The sequence below is a fragment of the Homalodisca vitripennis genome, chromosome 4, assembly GCF_021130785.1.
Source record: "Homalodisca vitripennis isolate AUS2020 chromosome 4, UT_GWSS_2.1, whole genome shotgun sequence".
NCBI classification, from domain to species: Eukaryota; Metazoa; Arthropoda; class Insecta; order Hemiptera; family Cicadellidae; genus Homalodisca; species Homalodisca vitripennis.
Genome location: NC_060210.1, coordinates 188,730,282 through 188,747,253, shown reverse-complemented (window position 1 = coordinate 188,747,253; position 16,972 = coordinate 188,730,282). Strand labels below are relative to the sequence as shown.

At 32.5% G+C, this 16,972-nt stretch overlaps 1 protein-coding gene across 2 annotated transcripts; it reads left to right on the top strand.

Annotated features, from left to right (window-relative positions):
* Positions 1–7,778: 7,778 nt before the first annotated feature.
* On the top strand, positions 7,779–16,119 carry LOC124360797. 2 transcript variants are annotated; one of them, XM_046814699.1, is made up of 4 exons: positions 7,779–7,928; positions 11,560–11,876; positions 12,733–12,856; positions 15,774–16,119. In XM_046814699.1, exons 2-4 carry the CDS (start codon positions 11,731–11,733, stop codon positions 16,062–16,064), a joined length of 561 nt encoding a protein of 186 aa, XP_046670655.1. In that variant the 5' UTR covers positions 7,779–7,928; positions 11,560–11,730; the 3' UTR covers positions 16,065–16,119. The 2 variants fall into 2 exon arrangements, with proteins under 2 accessions (XP_046670655.1, XP_046670656.1); XM_046814700.1 differs by having other exon boundaries at positions 7,800–8,018.
* The last annotated feature ends 853 nt before the right edge of the window (positions 16,120–16,972 follow it).

Below are 16,972 nucleotides of genomic sequence, written 5' to 3'. Positions count from 1 at the left end.
CAGATTTCAGGAGTCAAGTCTGAGACAATGTCAGATTGCACTAAGTGAAAAGTGTAATGGCGCTCTAATCTCAATATTAGCATAAAATCAACGCCTCCAACGATAGCCATTTTATGTAAAGTTTAGCCAATTAATATCTGCAAATGTTCTGCATGGAGAATAGTTATTACTCAAATAAATTTAAAACATTATAAACTCAAAAACGGAGGTTTAGAAAGTGTAATTCATTGAAACTTGGTCATTTTTAACTCTGGTTCAATAATAGTTTATTTTACCAAGAGTTTAGAAAAAAATGTGAAGATAAATAAAAATAACTAAATCCTAATCATATACCAGTAAACTCGATAGGATTTTCTCAACAAAATTTAAATTTTTAATTTAAATTTTCAAGCTAAAACTTCCAGTACATTTTTATTAAAAACCAAATTTGATTTTTAACATATTAATTTACTTTTACGAAGCACATTTTAGAGTTAAAAACTAAATTTAGCAACTATTTTTTAAATAATTGACTAAACATCTGGTTGATGTAGGCTTAAACGTTATGTGAACTGATTTATTTTCGTTAATTTTGATTCTTCATGTCTTAAACCATGTAGTACTTGCATCTAAGCTCTGTTGTAAGTAATGAAATGCTTGAATCTTCATGGACTGGAAGAATTGCAGTACCATCTGCGAAAGTTGCAATTTGAATATGTTCATTTTCTAGGAAGTCAGCGGTATATAGTAAGTATTAAAATGGACCAAGTACACTTCCTTGAGGTAATGCGGATTCTATTGAATGTAGCTTTGGCATTTTATTTGAAAAGATCTGTTTCGAATATATGATTTTAGTATTGAAAAAATAGAGTGAGGCAAAACATCTTAATTTTGTGTAATAGATTAGTATGCCACATCTTATCAAGTGTTTGACTGACATCTAAAAGGGTATCCGAACAATACCTTTTATTTTCTAATCACTCCCGTATCATTTCAACTACGTACTCTATGGACTTGTTCTATTGTGCCATGTTTTCGCCTAAAATCAAACTGATGGTCAGGTAATACAGATCTTCATCGATTAATAATTGTAGTGTTCTCAGAAGAAGCTTTTCAAACAGTTTTGAAATAGTAGGTAAGAGGATTATTGGTCTGTATGAGGTCAGCTGAGTGAGGGGCTTCCCTGGTTTTAGGATGACAATATTGCCTGTACGTGTCAATGACGTTTTAGTCTGTTGGAGATGTCCAAGACGGGCCGTTTGGATGGGAGTCAATGAACATTATTGACAAAGTAAAACTTGTCCTAGGACATTAAATGGTGTTAAAATTCCGGATGTTTGCTAAGAATAGGCAATAATAATTACATTTATATTTATCCATGCTATGCAATTAGTTGTATAAATTTGTACGGTATGCCATCAGATTTGTCCCCATATATATGGCCATAGTGAGGTTTTAAACTATTTATAAGTGTAACAAACCTAGTCCAAATGTAGGGAGCAAGATTCTGTCTGCAGCAAGACTAATTATAGTTCAACTAACCACCGCCAGGAGTGCGGGTTGGTTAGTTCCGTAACAGGACACCAGGCTGCTCTATCTTCCTTTAACGGTAAAATTAATGGTTAAATTAACTTATAAATTTATAAAACGATGGAGTTGAGTAACAGAACTAACATTCCATCAATCAACAAGCATTTCAAGGTATTGAGATCGGTATTGTTGTCGCTGTTATCTTATCTTTCTCGAGAATCCCGATTACGGCAGGCCGCGCGGCATCACATGATTATTTAAGTTTTTTGCACGGTACATAATTGCCTTTCCATTACAATTTAATTTATATTTCTGATCAGCCCCTCTAGAATATGATATTTTACTGATAGGTACTATCTCGAGGGATGTTTTTCTTTTGTTGACATCAGCGCGGGCTTCGGCAGCATCTTCGGTTTGTACGGAGGCACTCGCATTTTGGGTGGTGGAGTGTGATCAAGAATTAAAACAAGTTTTGTGTGTTTTTTTCAATAAAGAGTTTAGTTTTTGTTTGTTTTTGCTGAATTTTTGTGTTTGGAGAAATGTAGGGATGTGGTCGATATAATACGTAAGTACCCTTTTTTCTTAGCTAGTAACCAATTGTAATTCATTATAATCTTCCGTAAATGAAAAATTAGCGTTGGGGGCATAATGTTAGTTCTGTTATTCAACTACATCGTTTTATAACGTTCTAAGTTCATTGAAAAAGTTTAAGCGTTGGGGGCATATAACGGAATCTGACCAGGTTTAGTGATGGACATATCAGCGATTCTCACCTGGTCACTGGTACCTACCAGTGATTTACATTAGTGACCAACGGTGATTTCTATTTCTCGTTCCTCTTGAGTGAATTCTGTGACTGAGGCGCAAATCACTTATCTGCAACAACTAGGTACCGCGTATACAGCTCTTTGAACTCTTTCCGTAATTTGCTATCATGGGCTTGTTACAGAACAATTTATTCAGAGGTAGTATTTATTTGTGCACGGGGAATTTCAATTTAAGTCAAACAATATAGAATAGACATTGCTATATCAATATTTCCGTTAACCTAGTCATATAAGTAATAATAATCATATGCCATAAAAAGACTCATATTAAAAGACAGAAAACAGAATAAAAATTATCACACCGCACTGCAATGTATACGTTTTCTGCAGCGACCAAAGAATACGTTTTCTGTAATAGGAGTAAGAAAAAACCAAATAGAATTTCTTACACTTTTATCTATTTTTGATTATTCATAAAACAGAACTGGGTTAAACATTCGACACAAGATACAAAAAAACACAAAATATTAAATCAGCTGATCAGATGACAGACATACGCGCCAATCTAACGCATCAGTGATATTCAGTTACCCGTGAACGGTAAAGACTCGTAGACTATCCGAATTATCGAAATCACTGATAACAGCCGCTTTCAATCAAGTTATAACTCTGATTTTCAAAAATCAGTAAAAAATATTAGTGCTATTTTTATGTTCACTTGTTAATTTGGCTTAGTGATAGGATAATCAGTCATAATTTATAATTTAAACACAGGTTTGATACTATAAGATTGGCGAATGAAATAATCGATTGACCTGATTATGCAATCACACTGAAATGAACGAATCCGATAATAATCTGAAATCGACATTTATTCCAATAACGAGAATGTTCAAAGTACGATAAATCAGCGTGCTCTACGTCTACATTAAACACACAGTAAAACAATGTATTGCTATGTAACTTTTTAATTTAGACTATTGAAAAGAATGTTTCTAACAATTAATTCAAACTATAATTTATATTAGTTTTATTAAAATAAGACGAAAGCACAGCAATGTAAGCAGTAATACAGTACAATATAAACGCTTTATACTTTTCAATAATTAAATATTTTGTAACAAAACTTCTCGGAACATTATTATATGACACATGTGTCCGATGATTTTAATATCATTGAAAAAAATCAAGTGCCAAAGCTATGACATATGTCAGACATTTTAGTTCAATACGACTTGGGTATTAAATATATTCAAATGCAAGACAATTAAACCTCCATTGCATCACATATTAATAAATATATCAATCACAAACTCTCAATTATCATCTAAAAGAGTAATAACATTTAAATAAAAAAAATATGGTTGCCTGTAAAGTCGGTTTTACGGGCGAAGATTTTACGTGACGTCTTTTTCTCGGTAGAATATTTATTGATATGAATATTATTAAATTGCACAATAGGAACAAGGAATTGAATGAAAATAAGAATTGCACAAATTTTAACTATAGAAATATATTTTGTTTACTAAAACATTGTACATAATTTGAAATTAATTAAAATTTGTTATTGTAAATGGTAAAGTTGAATAAAACATTTACTAAAATTGGAATTTGAAATTCTTGCTAAACACAGTTAAAGTCTAACTCCGCGCGTGGTGATTGGTCGGTTTAGTTCGTTTGTTTGGTCGCACTGTTATGACAGGTTAGAGGTTATAATTTGTTATTTTAAATGTTTGACTAGCAATACGCGCTGTTTCTTCTCAATCGACTGAATTACGATTGATTGCAGAGTGATTTAAACTAATAATTTACTTAACACTATCAACATTTGTCAATAGTATGACATAACCTATAAACTCAGTTTCTCAACTTTTGTGTCAATCTAACAATTAATCAATCAATCATAGTTTACGATAATGAAATATCAGTGTACAATTATTTACCTTTATTGTTGTAGTTGTTGTAAATGACGAATCTAAGCACTCCACATTTTCACGAATAAACATAGTTATCTGCTTTATCCCGTGCGGCGGACCCACAGTTATCTGCTTTATCCCGTGCGGCGGACCCACTGGACGGGCATCGTAACGTAACGTTACCGGGCGTTACACTTTTTCATGAGTGACTCCGAGCCGCAACCTAATTTAAGACGTTGTAACGTCAAAATAACTGTTATTATTACCGTGATATCTAAACACTTCATAGGTTATTTTGAAATATCACAGAACCATTCTGTGTTCAGATGGTTTTGAGCCAATTATTGAAATATAGGAAATTTTGAAATTGTTGAGCAGTGGATTATTTTGTTTTTGATTATCCCATCACTTATTGGGCCTATGTAACCTTTCCCTGAAAGGTTTACCTGTTACATTTAGCCTACTTGACAACGTGGTAATTCATAACAGGTCCAATCTGAGACTTTAACTAAACTGCTCTTTAATTCGATCCTTGATTATACACAAGAATGATTCGTAAAATCAAGAATTTGAACATTTTTAACGGCATTTGAACGACTTTTATATCTGCATTACAGAACTGACCAAGCACTGCTTATTTAATATTTGCTAAAAATGTTTATATACTAATGAATTGGATATAGTTTTGGCTCTCTAACTTAGAGATCACGGATTCAAATCTCGGAGAGGGCCAATCATGTGTAGACATGATACATATGGTGAAGAATATAAAAAACAGTGTACATCGATGCCGGCATAGCTAACACTGAGGCTTAAAATAGAGAGAAATTAGATTTCTTATTATAATATTTTCTTTTACTGATAAAATGCTTATATTAAGGGGAGCGGGTCGTTCCTATCCCGCGCATGTTAAATTTACAAACTTTAGGTACGTGTATTGTCAAAACTAAGTAAGTTACAACATTCAAATTTTTTGTAGGCAAAGAGTACTCCTTTATAAACATCTCTTGCAACTTTAGTAAAAAAATCTTTAAACAAAAATTTTTTAGGAATTTTTAAATATTGTGTGTAAAAAAATTATTTTTTTATACAAAAAAATTTTTTTTTCTCATTTGTTTTTTTAGATAGAATGATAAAAGATGCAACACCATTTGGAATTGCACTGTTCTATATGCATACCAAATTTCAATTCTCTAGCATTTATAGTTTTTGAGATACATGTACCTTTATATGAAAAAAACCAAGTTTCCGGGAAATGTCCGGTAAAGGCAAAAATGACTGCTAAACTAACCTTTTGCTGCTAAAACATCCCAGCTCCGTACTCAGGGTCATCTGGGTCTTCATTTTCCTCTTCTAATGCAAGTTTTCTTTTCCTCCTAGCAACTCTAGCCTCCTTGGTCATGTCTAAAGCAGATTTTTCTGCCTTTTTCAATCGTATTGTATCAAAATTTCGCAATGCGGCAACAGACTTCTCGCTCAGTTTGATTCCTAGCTTGTTATACACATCCAATTTGCTGGTGAATCCATTATTAAAAGTTAAAACTGCATCATATATGCCAAGCTTTAGAGTGTTTAGCCTTACAAAAACATTTTTAGGCACCTTAGACCAGACGGCATTGTTGAAACTTTCGTTCTGGTTTTGAGTCTTTTGGTCAAGGCATTTTTTTAGAAGATCCGGATTGGCTAAATCTCTATAAATTTGTTTGATCTGTACCATCACTTCATATGGCAAATTGTGTGACTTATGGCTGAAAGTCTGATGTAGGGCTTCGGCTTTATTATAACCGCACCACGACTCCGGCCCCTTTGGACATAGGCCATGTTGCGGAGTGTCATCATTCGATATTTTGTGGAAATAAGTTGCCCACACATTTTTAACCATTTGTTGAAGATCTGATCCACCTCTTTTTATAGCTAGGCCATAATATTCTTGCAGCTTGTCTATGTCATTATTTGTTAGCCTATTCTTGCCCCCTATTGCTCTATTATCTTTTAGTTTTGTTTTTCCCAACCGTTTCTTCAATTCCCTTAGTCTGCTCCCCATTCTCTTCTTGACATGATTGACGCATTTCAGTTTTCTTACTTCTACTTCATCTCCATATGGCTTATCGTCAACCACCTTTTTAAAACCATTGCTGTCACCATCTCCTAAGTATCGTACATACCGTACATTTCGATCTCTGGACTTTCGGCAAACATCTAGGGCACCCGCAACTTCCATGCCGCCACTTGACCCTTCGTAGTTTTTGGAACATATATGATCAGGTACTATTTTTTTTTTTTATTTTCATGTACAGTGCAGATTTGACAGTATTTGGACATTATGGAAACATCCAACACCTTGCCAGTATCTAATGATGTTACGCTGACAACCCCATTCAGTGACTTGTGTCCCCTCCTTTGCCAAGACCCATCTAAACAAACCGTCAAATCTCTTTTTGACGTTTCTTCACACTCATTTACAGACACAGCTTCCTCAATTGCCTGCTTCATACTTTCACTAGCACAATTTTCAACAGCCTGATATATTATGTTACTACAAGGTCCTATTTTTTGAGGTGGTAAAGGTAAGTCTAATAATGAACACAGAATGTTACCTGCACTGATACCTTTTCCGATCGTTCTCATGCCGTAAATAAATTTCAAGTTTACCTCATATTTTCCATTCTCATTTTTTTAGAGTTGTAAAAATTAGTTGATTCCAAACAAACACAACATTTCAGTTCAATATTCACAGCCAATCCAAATCTTTTCTTATCCGTAGTACAAAGTTCTATGCAGTCTTCGCTATCGCAGAATTTACATTTTACAAATTTTTTTAATTGCTCACTAAATAAACTAAGATCCAAAATAACACTACCCATTCCAGTTCCTTCATAATTGTCATATTTATCAAAGGACAGTTTTTTAGAAGCAGAGGTAATGTTTGCATTAGTAGTAGGCCTAGGGCTAGGGCTAGCAGAATCTGTTTGGGTAGGCCTAGATTTAGAGTCCAACTTACGGTACTTGTTTCCTCTAAACTCACGTTTAGATTTAGTTTTGTAACTAACCTTTGCTCTTGGCATGGTTATAAGAAGTTTTAAAACACTTCAAGAAACAATACACACTCCTAATCTACCACTAACTATGAATAAAGTGCAACACTTTTAGTAAAACACAATTATCCGACACAAACACATATAACATAACCTCCTAAGCATATCAAAACAAATAAAGCAATATTCTTTCTGTCATCTGTATTCCCAGTTGTCAGTACCAGGTTGACCAACAGAGCAAAGCCATAACATACTTATAACTAACACACATGATATATATGATTGTGTCAGCCAACATCTTACGAACTGCTGCAAAAAACTAGTGAACATCTTTTGTTTGTGAATTTTTTTTGGTAATTTATAAATTTATTTGAGCATTAATACTTACATATTTTTAAAATACACACTTTAAACTATTAAAAAATGCAATAAAAATTTTTCTAATTTTTTTTAATTTTCATCGACCTGCTCCCCTTAACTAACTTACAAACCAGTGTACAACGAGGCTGCATGGACATGTAGTTCCGTAGCCTGTCAGTAAATGACGATGAAGAAAAATAACATGTTTATTTTGAATACACATAACCTAGTAAATCTCATAGAGACCAAGTGGGAACTCAAGTTAATTTCATTTCAAAGTGTCCGTTTTTAGTAATTAGTACAACTAGCAAAAATAGTTTCCTGAAGAGATTTTGATTATTGTACGTGTCAGCTCAGTAATATTCTCCTGTTAACATTAATAATTATTAAGATATTTGCTCAGATAACTAATTATCATTTGGGATTCAGTGGTAAATTTTTAGTTTACGTAAATATAGGCATATTTACAATTAACAAGTTACACAGCTAATGTTTTTTTATAGTAACAATAACGGTGAGAAATCCTATCTTCAAAATTTTCATTATAGTAGCAGCTTTTAGCATATCTAACTATAATAAAAACTATTCAATATTTGACTGCATTTTTGCCTTGGTAATTTGTAATTGTCTATGGTACTTTGGTATTAGGCCTATCCTGAGGCCACTATTTTTGGAAGAGTTTTTCTTACCAGGGATCCAAAAATCTACGTTATTAGAAATAACAGAGGGTTGGGTCCAATAAGCGGACCCAGTTTTTTATATCGAAGAATATAATCATCGATACCTAATATTCACATATCGAATCATAGAATATCAATCGATATAAAAGTATTAACAATCATATGTTTTAAATTAAAATGTGAATTTAATGATGTAACAAATAACCTTTACCATTACCTTCTTTTTTGCATCTGAAGACGACCATGTTAGCTCCTCTGACAGTTAACTTACATTTGTTACCTTTCCACAAATACCATCACATAATGGATTCTTAGGTACTAACCCAACATTCTGAAGCCATAAAAAAACATGTTTTATCGTCTTTTAAAGCAATTTGGTGAAGCTTCCTAAGATTGACAGCCATTTTTAATACACAATGTTACTTATGTAAAATTTTAAATATTACCTTAATTGTATTATTTGAAAGTGTTTACAGCTGTTCATATAGATTATTTAAGTTAATTGTTAAAAATAATTAATCAGTATCGATGGTTATGATTAAGTAATATCGTTTGCCAATTTCGATATAAAAAACCGGGTCCGCTTATTGGACCCTACCCATAACAGACTTTATTAGACTGATTACATGTCATTATGATGATCATTTATTGTTTCTAACTTAAAAAAATAAGTGATATCGGCGAGAAAGAAGCCACTCTATCCTTATCTACAATTTGTTATTAGGCTATATGAGTAGATTTAGTTTAGGTTATCATAATACTCGTGGTTAGTAGTATTACCATTGAAGGTAACCTTTACGAGCATTCACGTGATCTGAGCTTGAATTTTTGTACTTTCGTGAGGGATGTTTTTTTCTTTAATCACCAGAAGTGTGAGGTGGTGCCAAAAAAACTCGCACTGATGGCCACGGGCAATTCTGATTGGACACCTTTCCGACAGATCATCTCCCAGATCGTTAAACTTTTCTGACGTCAGATCAAGTTGAGCCCTGGACATCAGTGCGGGCTTTGCTGGTGCATCCTGCGCTTCTGGTGGAAACGAATAAACATCTCTCAAGACAGTACCTAAATTCAAGCTCAGATCATGTATGCGCTTATTAACTCTTTATATTTATGTTATATCTAATATGTATTTAACTACTTATATAGTAACATATTTATAATAACCATAACTAAATCTACAAATAGTAGATAGGGACAAAGTGGCATCCTTCTTGTCAATATCGCTTTATTTTGGGAGGCAGAAAACAAAAACTGATCACCATAATGATACATAATTGTCACAGTAAGTCAAATAAAGTCTGGGTATTTATTTACATTAGCGTGACCATGGAAAATGGACTTTTTTCATGGGTTGGGCATTTATAGCCAAGTATTATTATCACATGTAATATACTATTACTATTATACACTTTAAATAAATGGTTAAACTTAATTTGTATTCTGATTATAGTTAGAAATAACAAATAACTTAGTATGATATAAAATGTGAACTTTAATGATGATAAATTAATTGACATATAAGTTTGAATTTTGAAACAAGATGGAGGATACAATAATAATGTTAAATTTTTAAATACAGTTCTTAAATTTTAGGGCAGGGTGGTCGTGCTGGCTTAATGAAATAGAAATATTGGGTATTTTTTTTTTTTTTATAAAAGATATTGTAATTTTGAAAAATAATTTTGTTAAATTTTTTATTATATTAATTTTGAATTATTAGTCAAATCGAATGTTCCTGGGTTTTATGTTCTTCCAATGAATCACTATTAAATTAAAAAGAATTTTCTCACCCAATGTCTGTCTTCTGCTTCTTTGTACTTCAGTGATAATAAGAATTTAATAAAGTAACCTTTCAAATACTGCTGAATAAATGTAACCAGTTTCTTTATTTAAAATAATAATCTTGCTTCACTTCTTCCAGATCCCTCTCTCCTCTTCACCTTTCAAAAATCTCTGCTCTCTTCACTCTTCAACAATCATCCCTGCACACTGTATCACTGACTTTAGTTCACTTTATAACTTATTACATATGTAATAAGGTGGATTTTGATTAATTTTGATTTCGTATTTATTATTGTTTGTAGTTAAATTTGAGACAATTTATAAATAATTATTCCTTAATTATTATTACTAATAAATTTCTAAATCAAATTAGGCCTAAGTATTGAAATGAATGTGAGATGGGTGTATGAAATGAGTCATTACACACAGGTGCATATGAACTGGGGGGAAAGTATATTATTGTATTATATTGATGCCTTTCGGACATTATTGCGTTAAGGAGCAGGGGCATCACGTGATCTGGGATTCGACTTTTGCAAGCTCGAGTTAATTTTTTTTCTAAAAAAGCAAGCAGTGCGCAGGCATTGTTGACAGGATTAACGTATACTCGTCTTTACGAATTGCTTCTACGTGAGATACCGAACATCCAACACAAAGGTGTGCCATTACCACTACTGAACTAGGAGGTTAAGAATAGACGTGGAGGAACAACAGTAGTTCAAAATGGCGTCCCTTCTTTATTTGAGAAGGGTCGGAGTAATACCAAACTGTCAAAATATGGATAGTGTTGCCAGAGGTACGATAATTATCATAAAGGTAAGATAATTTCATTGATTTTATGCGCCGGTAAGATACACGATGGGTAGTTATTATCGTACCATGAAAGATTTTTGACAAATTTATACAAGTAACAAAACAAAAGTTAATTATAACATAATTTATTATACGAACATAACATACTTTTTCATTAAATGTGTTTGGTACGATTATTTTATATGAAAGTACGATAATTTCTCGCTGTTGGTATGATAATCGGTTTTTAAAATCTGGCTATACTGAGTTTGAGCAGACGCGGAGTTATAGGAAACTGTCAAAAACGGACTTTTCAGAGGATTTAAAAAAAATCGTAGCTCCTTTGATTTTTGTTGCAGACGAATTTTTTCTTCAATATTGTTTACAGGAAAAATTGTAGTTTTCAGGAAAAAAATGAACATACCTTTCCATGGTCACGTTAATGTAAATTGATCTGTCTAATCATTTTGTTTCTCTAGGTCCTTAATAAGGAAAGGTCTTTAAAAAATAGTGGCCTAGAGGTAATATCAAAGTATTGTCTATGATCTTGGATTTTCAGATTATGCCCTTCCAATTGCACTCTTTTTGCTCTAACTAATTCCTGTAAAGTTCAAGAATTTTTCCCTACATATCTTTTTCTTCGATTTGAATTTTGAAAATATCCAACTTTAATTTGTTGTTTTAAATTTGTTTTTGACTCAACACTATTTTTCAGGTATACTTCATCTTCAACAACTCTTTCTGAGCAGAGTGATTTTCTTCCAGTTGTCTTCCACCTCAGCAATCAGTGAATTGGCTCTTGTAGCCTAGTCCAAGGCTTAAAGATTTGAATTGATCGATTTAATTTTGGAGACCTATCTGTTAAAAACCTACCAACGTTACAAAAATGTGGACTCTAATTTCAAACCATACGAGGAATTGTTGTAGGAATAGATTATTTAGTACATCGAGTGGTTTAAACAGTATTAGAAAGAAGCACCCAGATTGGCCAGAGGAAGGAATACAATATCATGGATTTAAGTATTACCCACGGTAAGTTCCGTCAGTTGTGAGTATCAAGTTACTCATTGGAGTTTAGTTAATATTATATATATTAAAAACACATGCCCCGTTGTGGTGATTTTCAAGGGTACAGCTGGTAATCCAACTAATAACTCCTGTTAATCAGATATTTCATAACATGAGTGGAGAGTAATTTAATGTTGCAGTATGCTAATGGCAATTTTTCTAAGTGTTGGATATGTTTCGGGAAAGGAAGTGCCTATTCCATAGACGAAAAGAGGGAATTAGCTCTTTGTATCTCAATTGAAGTGTTTTTCCAGACAAGTTTTTTTGTATTATTTTATCAGTAGCTCTGCTGTTGAAATTTTGAATGCAACACGTGAAATAAAACTGCAAAAACTATAAATGCACACGACTAAAGTAAGGTTAGACTTTATTTATACTTAATGTATACTTAACGAAGCCATTTTTGAAAAAGCTGTGTTTGGTTTAAAAAACTGAGTAAAGCAATTATCTAAGGTAATATCACACTGCAACAATAACATTTTTCAAAGTGCGACTGTTTGGAATAATTCATATTGACCCTGGACCATGGCCTACATTTTATTTTTCTATTTGCAGCCATTCAGACATTATCAAACGAAACTTCCTGATCTATGTAAGCTTAATAGTCACCTTATTAACGTTCTAGTGTTTGAGTTGACCCTATATTACAGGCATTGTTGGTTGTTATTGTTTCAAAAAGGGTGTAATGATATAGTTTAAATAATAGTAACTTAATAACTGTTGTTATTGTTCAGAGTAAAGTACAAATAAACAAATGTTTTTTTAAATGACTATCACAGTTAGATACTGTAACAGTAATGGTTTTGTAACTGTAACACAGACCGGGTGAGGTGGACCCTATCATCAAACCGGCCAAACTGTTTATGGTTCAGAGGATCCAGTCTCTGCGAGGTCAACCGTATTGGGTTAAGGATATCATAGAAGAGTTGGAATTACATAAGGATGTAAGTAGAATACTGTAGAGTAATATACTGTATAATTTGTAACATGGAAACATAAAATTGTTGAGAGGTCCGAATATCTTAATTGCTTTTTATGAATAACCAATATTTAGATTAGATTTTCACTGACAGTAATTCATATGCAGAAATACCGAAAATTATTTATATGTGAATGGATGTGTGAGTAATTGAGTAATACAGTGATACGAGAGCATCAAATGAGTTTTGACATTCTATTTAAAGCATATAAACCAAAGTTCAAACTGTAATTTTTGGCTTTAAACCTTTCTAAGGGTCCATTTGTAATTGTTAATTTGAAAATACTGTTTTTTTTTTTAATTTGATAGACTGAGAAAAGCTGACATTTTAGTTTATCTGTGATTAGTGTACTAACTCTCAAATTTGTATCTTCAGCATATAAGCATAATTTTTCTAATTCTGTGATATCTTTGAAATAAACTAAGAACGACAATGGTCCTAGTATGGATCCCTGAGGGACCCCAAAAGAAACTTCTTTTATTGCTTACCCATACTTCATTTTATTAATGTTGCTATTTAATTAAGCTATTTCAACAAACTAGTATCTATTTTTTAAATATGACTTGAACCAACTGTATTTCTTCCCATAGTCTCCAATAGAAGATAAATTATTTAGAAGCCTAGATGGCACACTATAAAAAGCTGTGTGCAATTCCTCAAATAGCATTTTTATTTTTATACTTTTATTGACAGAGTCAATCACAGATTCAACGAGTTATGAGTTACGAGTTATGACAGATATTCTAAAACCATGCCAATTATTATCAAGCAAGTTATTCCTAAATAATTAATTAACTGCTCAGGCATTGAAAGCTGATATATTTGACACATTATTGGAATCGGAGCTATTGGACAGTAATTATTTGGTTGGATCCAAATCAATACCACTTCTGAAAAGGGATTTAATAAAATTAACTTTTAACTTATCAGAAAAGAACAATGAAGTTATTAAGTTCAAAAGTAGATCAGTTGCATACTCAATTCCACTTTTTATTACTAGTACAGAAATATCATCATAACCAGTATTTAATGTTTATTTTAAGCAGTAAATAATATTAGCAAACTCCTTTCTATTAATTAATTTACATTCAAAGCTGGTAGTTTATCAGATTGGTTAATAGTTATGTGTTTACTACTACAGTTATTGTTCACTACCAGTTTGGCATAAGTAAGATTTTACCTGCTGCTATGTTACTGGACTGTCCAATAACTAGTGATGCGCACATCTCAGAAGAATTTGATTGTCAAATCTATTCCATTCAAACTTAATTCTGATTTTTTTAAGATTTGTGAATTTACTACCATGCAGCGTCTCCCAGGCACTAAATAACCCTTAAAATATCTAAAACAATGATTTAAGGGACAAAAAATGTAAATCTGAGTTTGCTTACAAAGTTCCAACTTATAACGTCAACACAGTCCGTAGCGGTGGGAAAAAACGATATAAAACGAGTTTCACTGTATTTAATTTTTTTTTAAATTTGTGATACATACTTGTTACACACGTCTTATGTCTATGAATAAAACTATTCTAATATTAAGTTCATTTATTTTGAGTTATTTTTAAAAACTAAGTGAACTACGAACTATATAAGAGACGTTTTTAAAAGTTAAAGAATGTTTTGTTTAAATACAGCTAGTAGGGATTCTAGCTTTTTGGCATTGTGTTTTACTGTAATAAATAATATTAAGAACCAGAAAGTGTTTTCATTGATGATTAAAATATATGTTGAGAAATTGATGTTTGCTTGGATATTTTTAAAAGCAGGCTATTAATTCTCTGATGTTTAGATTTTATTTCACAAAGAGGTGAACAGCATTTATTATTCTTATCGTTGATTCAATGAGTGTTGAGAGTACTGCGCCGCACACCACAGCTGTGACAGGCCTGTTCACATGGATTCAACAGCAGCGCCAACTTATCTGCTTAAGCCTTTATATTATTAGTAAATATCTCATCACTGATGTGACCAATGGATTGTTTATTAGTAAGCCCCTGAGTAAACTTCAACCTCTGCCAGGGATCACTCTTTTTTAGGGAAAAGGTAAACGTCAGTCTATGTGTACTTCTCCAGGTTCTCTCCCCAATTGGTCGCAACCCCAGAGTTTTGTATTCGTAATATTACTCGTTGTCAGCTGATATCGATCCAAATGCCGTACAGCATACAGCTGTCGGAATATGCAGCTGGTAACACGCTGCATGTCCTCGATGATTTTTGTTCCTATTGTTGCTAGGTTATTATGTAGGCAGTTGTTTATAAATTGATTGTTATGTTGTGAAATGGGCGATCCTCGTTGTTCAAATGTTATATGTGGGCTATTGGATGATGAAAATATTGGTTCTGAGGGTGAAAGTGACATATCGGCAAATAAAAATTAATCATTATCTGATATTCTTCTTGCCCAAAGAATTCATCAAATACCAATATGGATATGCGCACTACCAAAAAAAGTTTACATACTTTATATTTCTTATTAATAAACTTTTTTGTGTTGTAAATAAGTGTATATGTGTTATAATCTTTTTGTTTGCAATAAAACTGTGTATATTTTGTACATTAACAGTATCTTACTATCTCAAGTCGTGTGAAAGGTATATGGAGTCAAACTTAGAAAACAAACAAATTTACAATACACATTTTTCAATTTATGTACAAATTAAAAATACTCTAGTAAGTACATATATTTATTATTTTACATTTTTTCTGGTTTCTAACAAACAATGGATATGTAATACTTAATAATTAGCATTTAGCACATATTTTTAAAAATATCTGAAAAATATGTGCAAAGACAAAACCAGTGTATCATTCTGAGAGTTTCTTATTACCAGTCGGAGTTATGCCATTAATAACATTTCTTTTAATTTTGTATTTTTCAGGAAGTAGACAAAGCTGTTGTCAAGAACACTCCCGAAATGAACAAGAAGTTATGGATCGTAAAACACATAATAAAAATAATACCAATTACATACCCGTACGGTGAGCCGCAAGAGGGTGACCAGGGCTACCTGAACGACAAGGGACAGTATATCCTGACCAAGAAGATCGGTGCCGGAGTAGACGAAGGTAGACTGGAGGCCTCTCACCGATTCTTCAAGGACCCTCTGCGCATGGATCCAGACACCATGAAGAGCAAGTTGAGGGACAAGTGGTTGACATCCAGGAAGTAGTTAAAGGATTGTAGTTGTCGTTGTTATTATTGTATATAAAGATTGTACGGTAACAGTTAAGACTTTTAATTTGTGGTATTCCCCCCCCCCCCCCGTTTAGCTTGAGCAGTGAAGTAGTACTGAAAATTAACCCAACTTCTAAGTTTTTTTAATGATTTTACTCAATAAACCATTTAAACTCAATTAACAACTTTTGAAAAATGTGAGGTTTCTGTAATTTAAAAGTTAATATTGTAAAATTTAAGTACCTGTCATATGTGGTTCACTGAAATATTCTACGAGATACTCTCTAGATTTTTTATACTTTTATTAACATTTGTTTACAAGGTTTCTCAAAATTTGACGTCAAATTTTCAGCTAGGCTTGCACTCTTGCTGTTATCCAGTTTTGTGATTAAATATTGTAGATTTCAATGGGTCTGTTACGGCACACTGGAGGAAATTTTAAAGTGAGGTATATCAATACACTGAATAAGGCAGATATTGAGTAACACTCAGATAGGTAACTCTGAAGGTAAGCATTTCCAGACTAATATTTAATAAAATTGTTCTTCTCTTTATATAAGGAAACAATTCCTGACATTTTTCTGTTTATTTTTAAACACCATTTGTATAGTATAGTCAATCTGTGTTCTCATATCAACTTAAAAATATAAGAAAACGGGTTGTAAATTACTGAGAGAGTATAATTTTTCCACATACGCTTTTCATACCATATGTAGATCGTTTTAATGATGTAAATAGTTTTGACAATGTTCGCACAACTGGCTGCAATTTAAAAATGTTACGATTACCCATGTTTTATTATGTGTTCAACAGTATGTTGCTATCAAATTCAAACACAATGTGGTTTGAAAAATTTATTTCGAATCTATTGCAATACCTGTGAAGTTTATATCCTTCACCTAA

Coding starts and splice junctions, on each gene's coding strand:
- LOC124360797 (XM_046814699.1), top strand. CDS start 11,731: ATGTGGACTCTAATTTCAAACCATACGAGGAATTGTTGTAGGAATAGA. Junction 11,877..12,732: donor GGATTTAAGTATTACCCACG/GTAAGTTCCGTC, acceptor ACTGTAACACAG/ACCGGGTGAGGTGGACCCTA. Junction 12,857..15,773: donor AGTTGGAATTACATAAGGAT/GTAAGTAGAATA, acceptor TGTATTTTTCAG/GAAGTAGACAAAGCTGTTGT.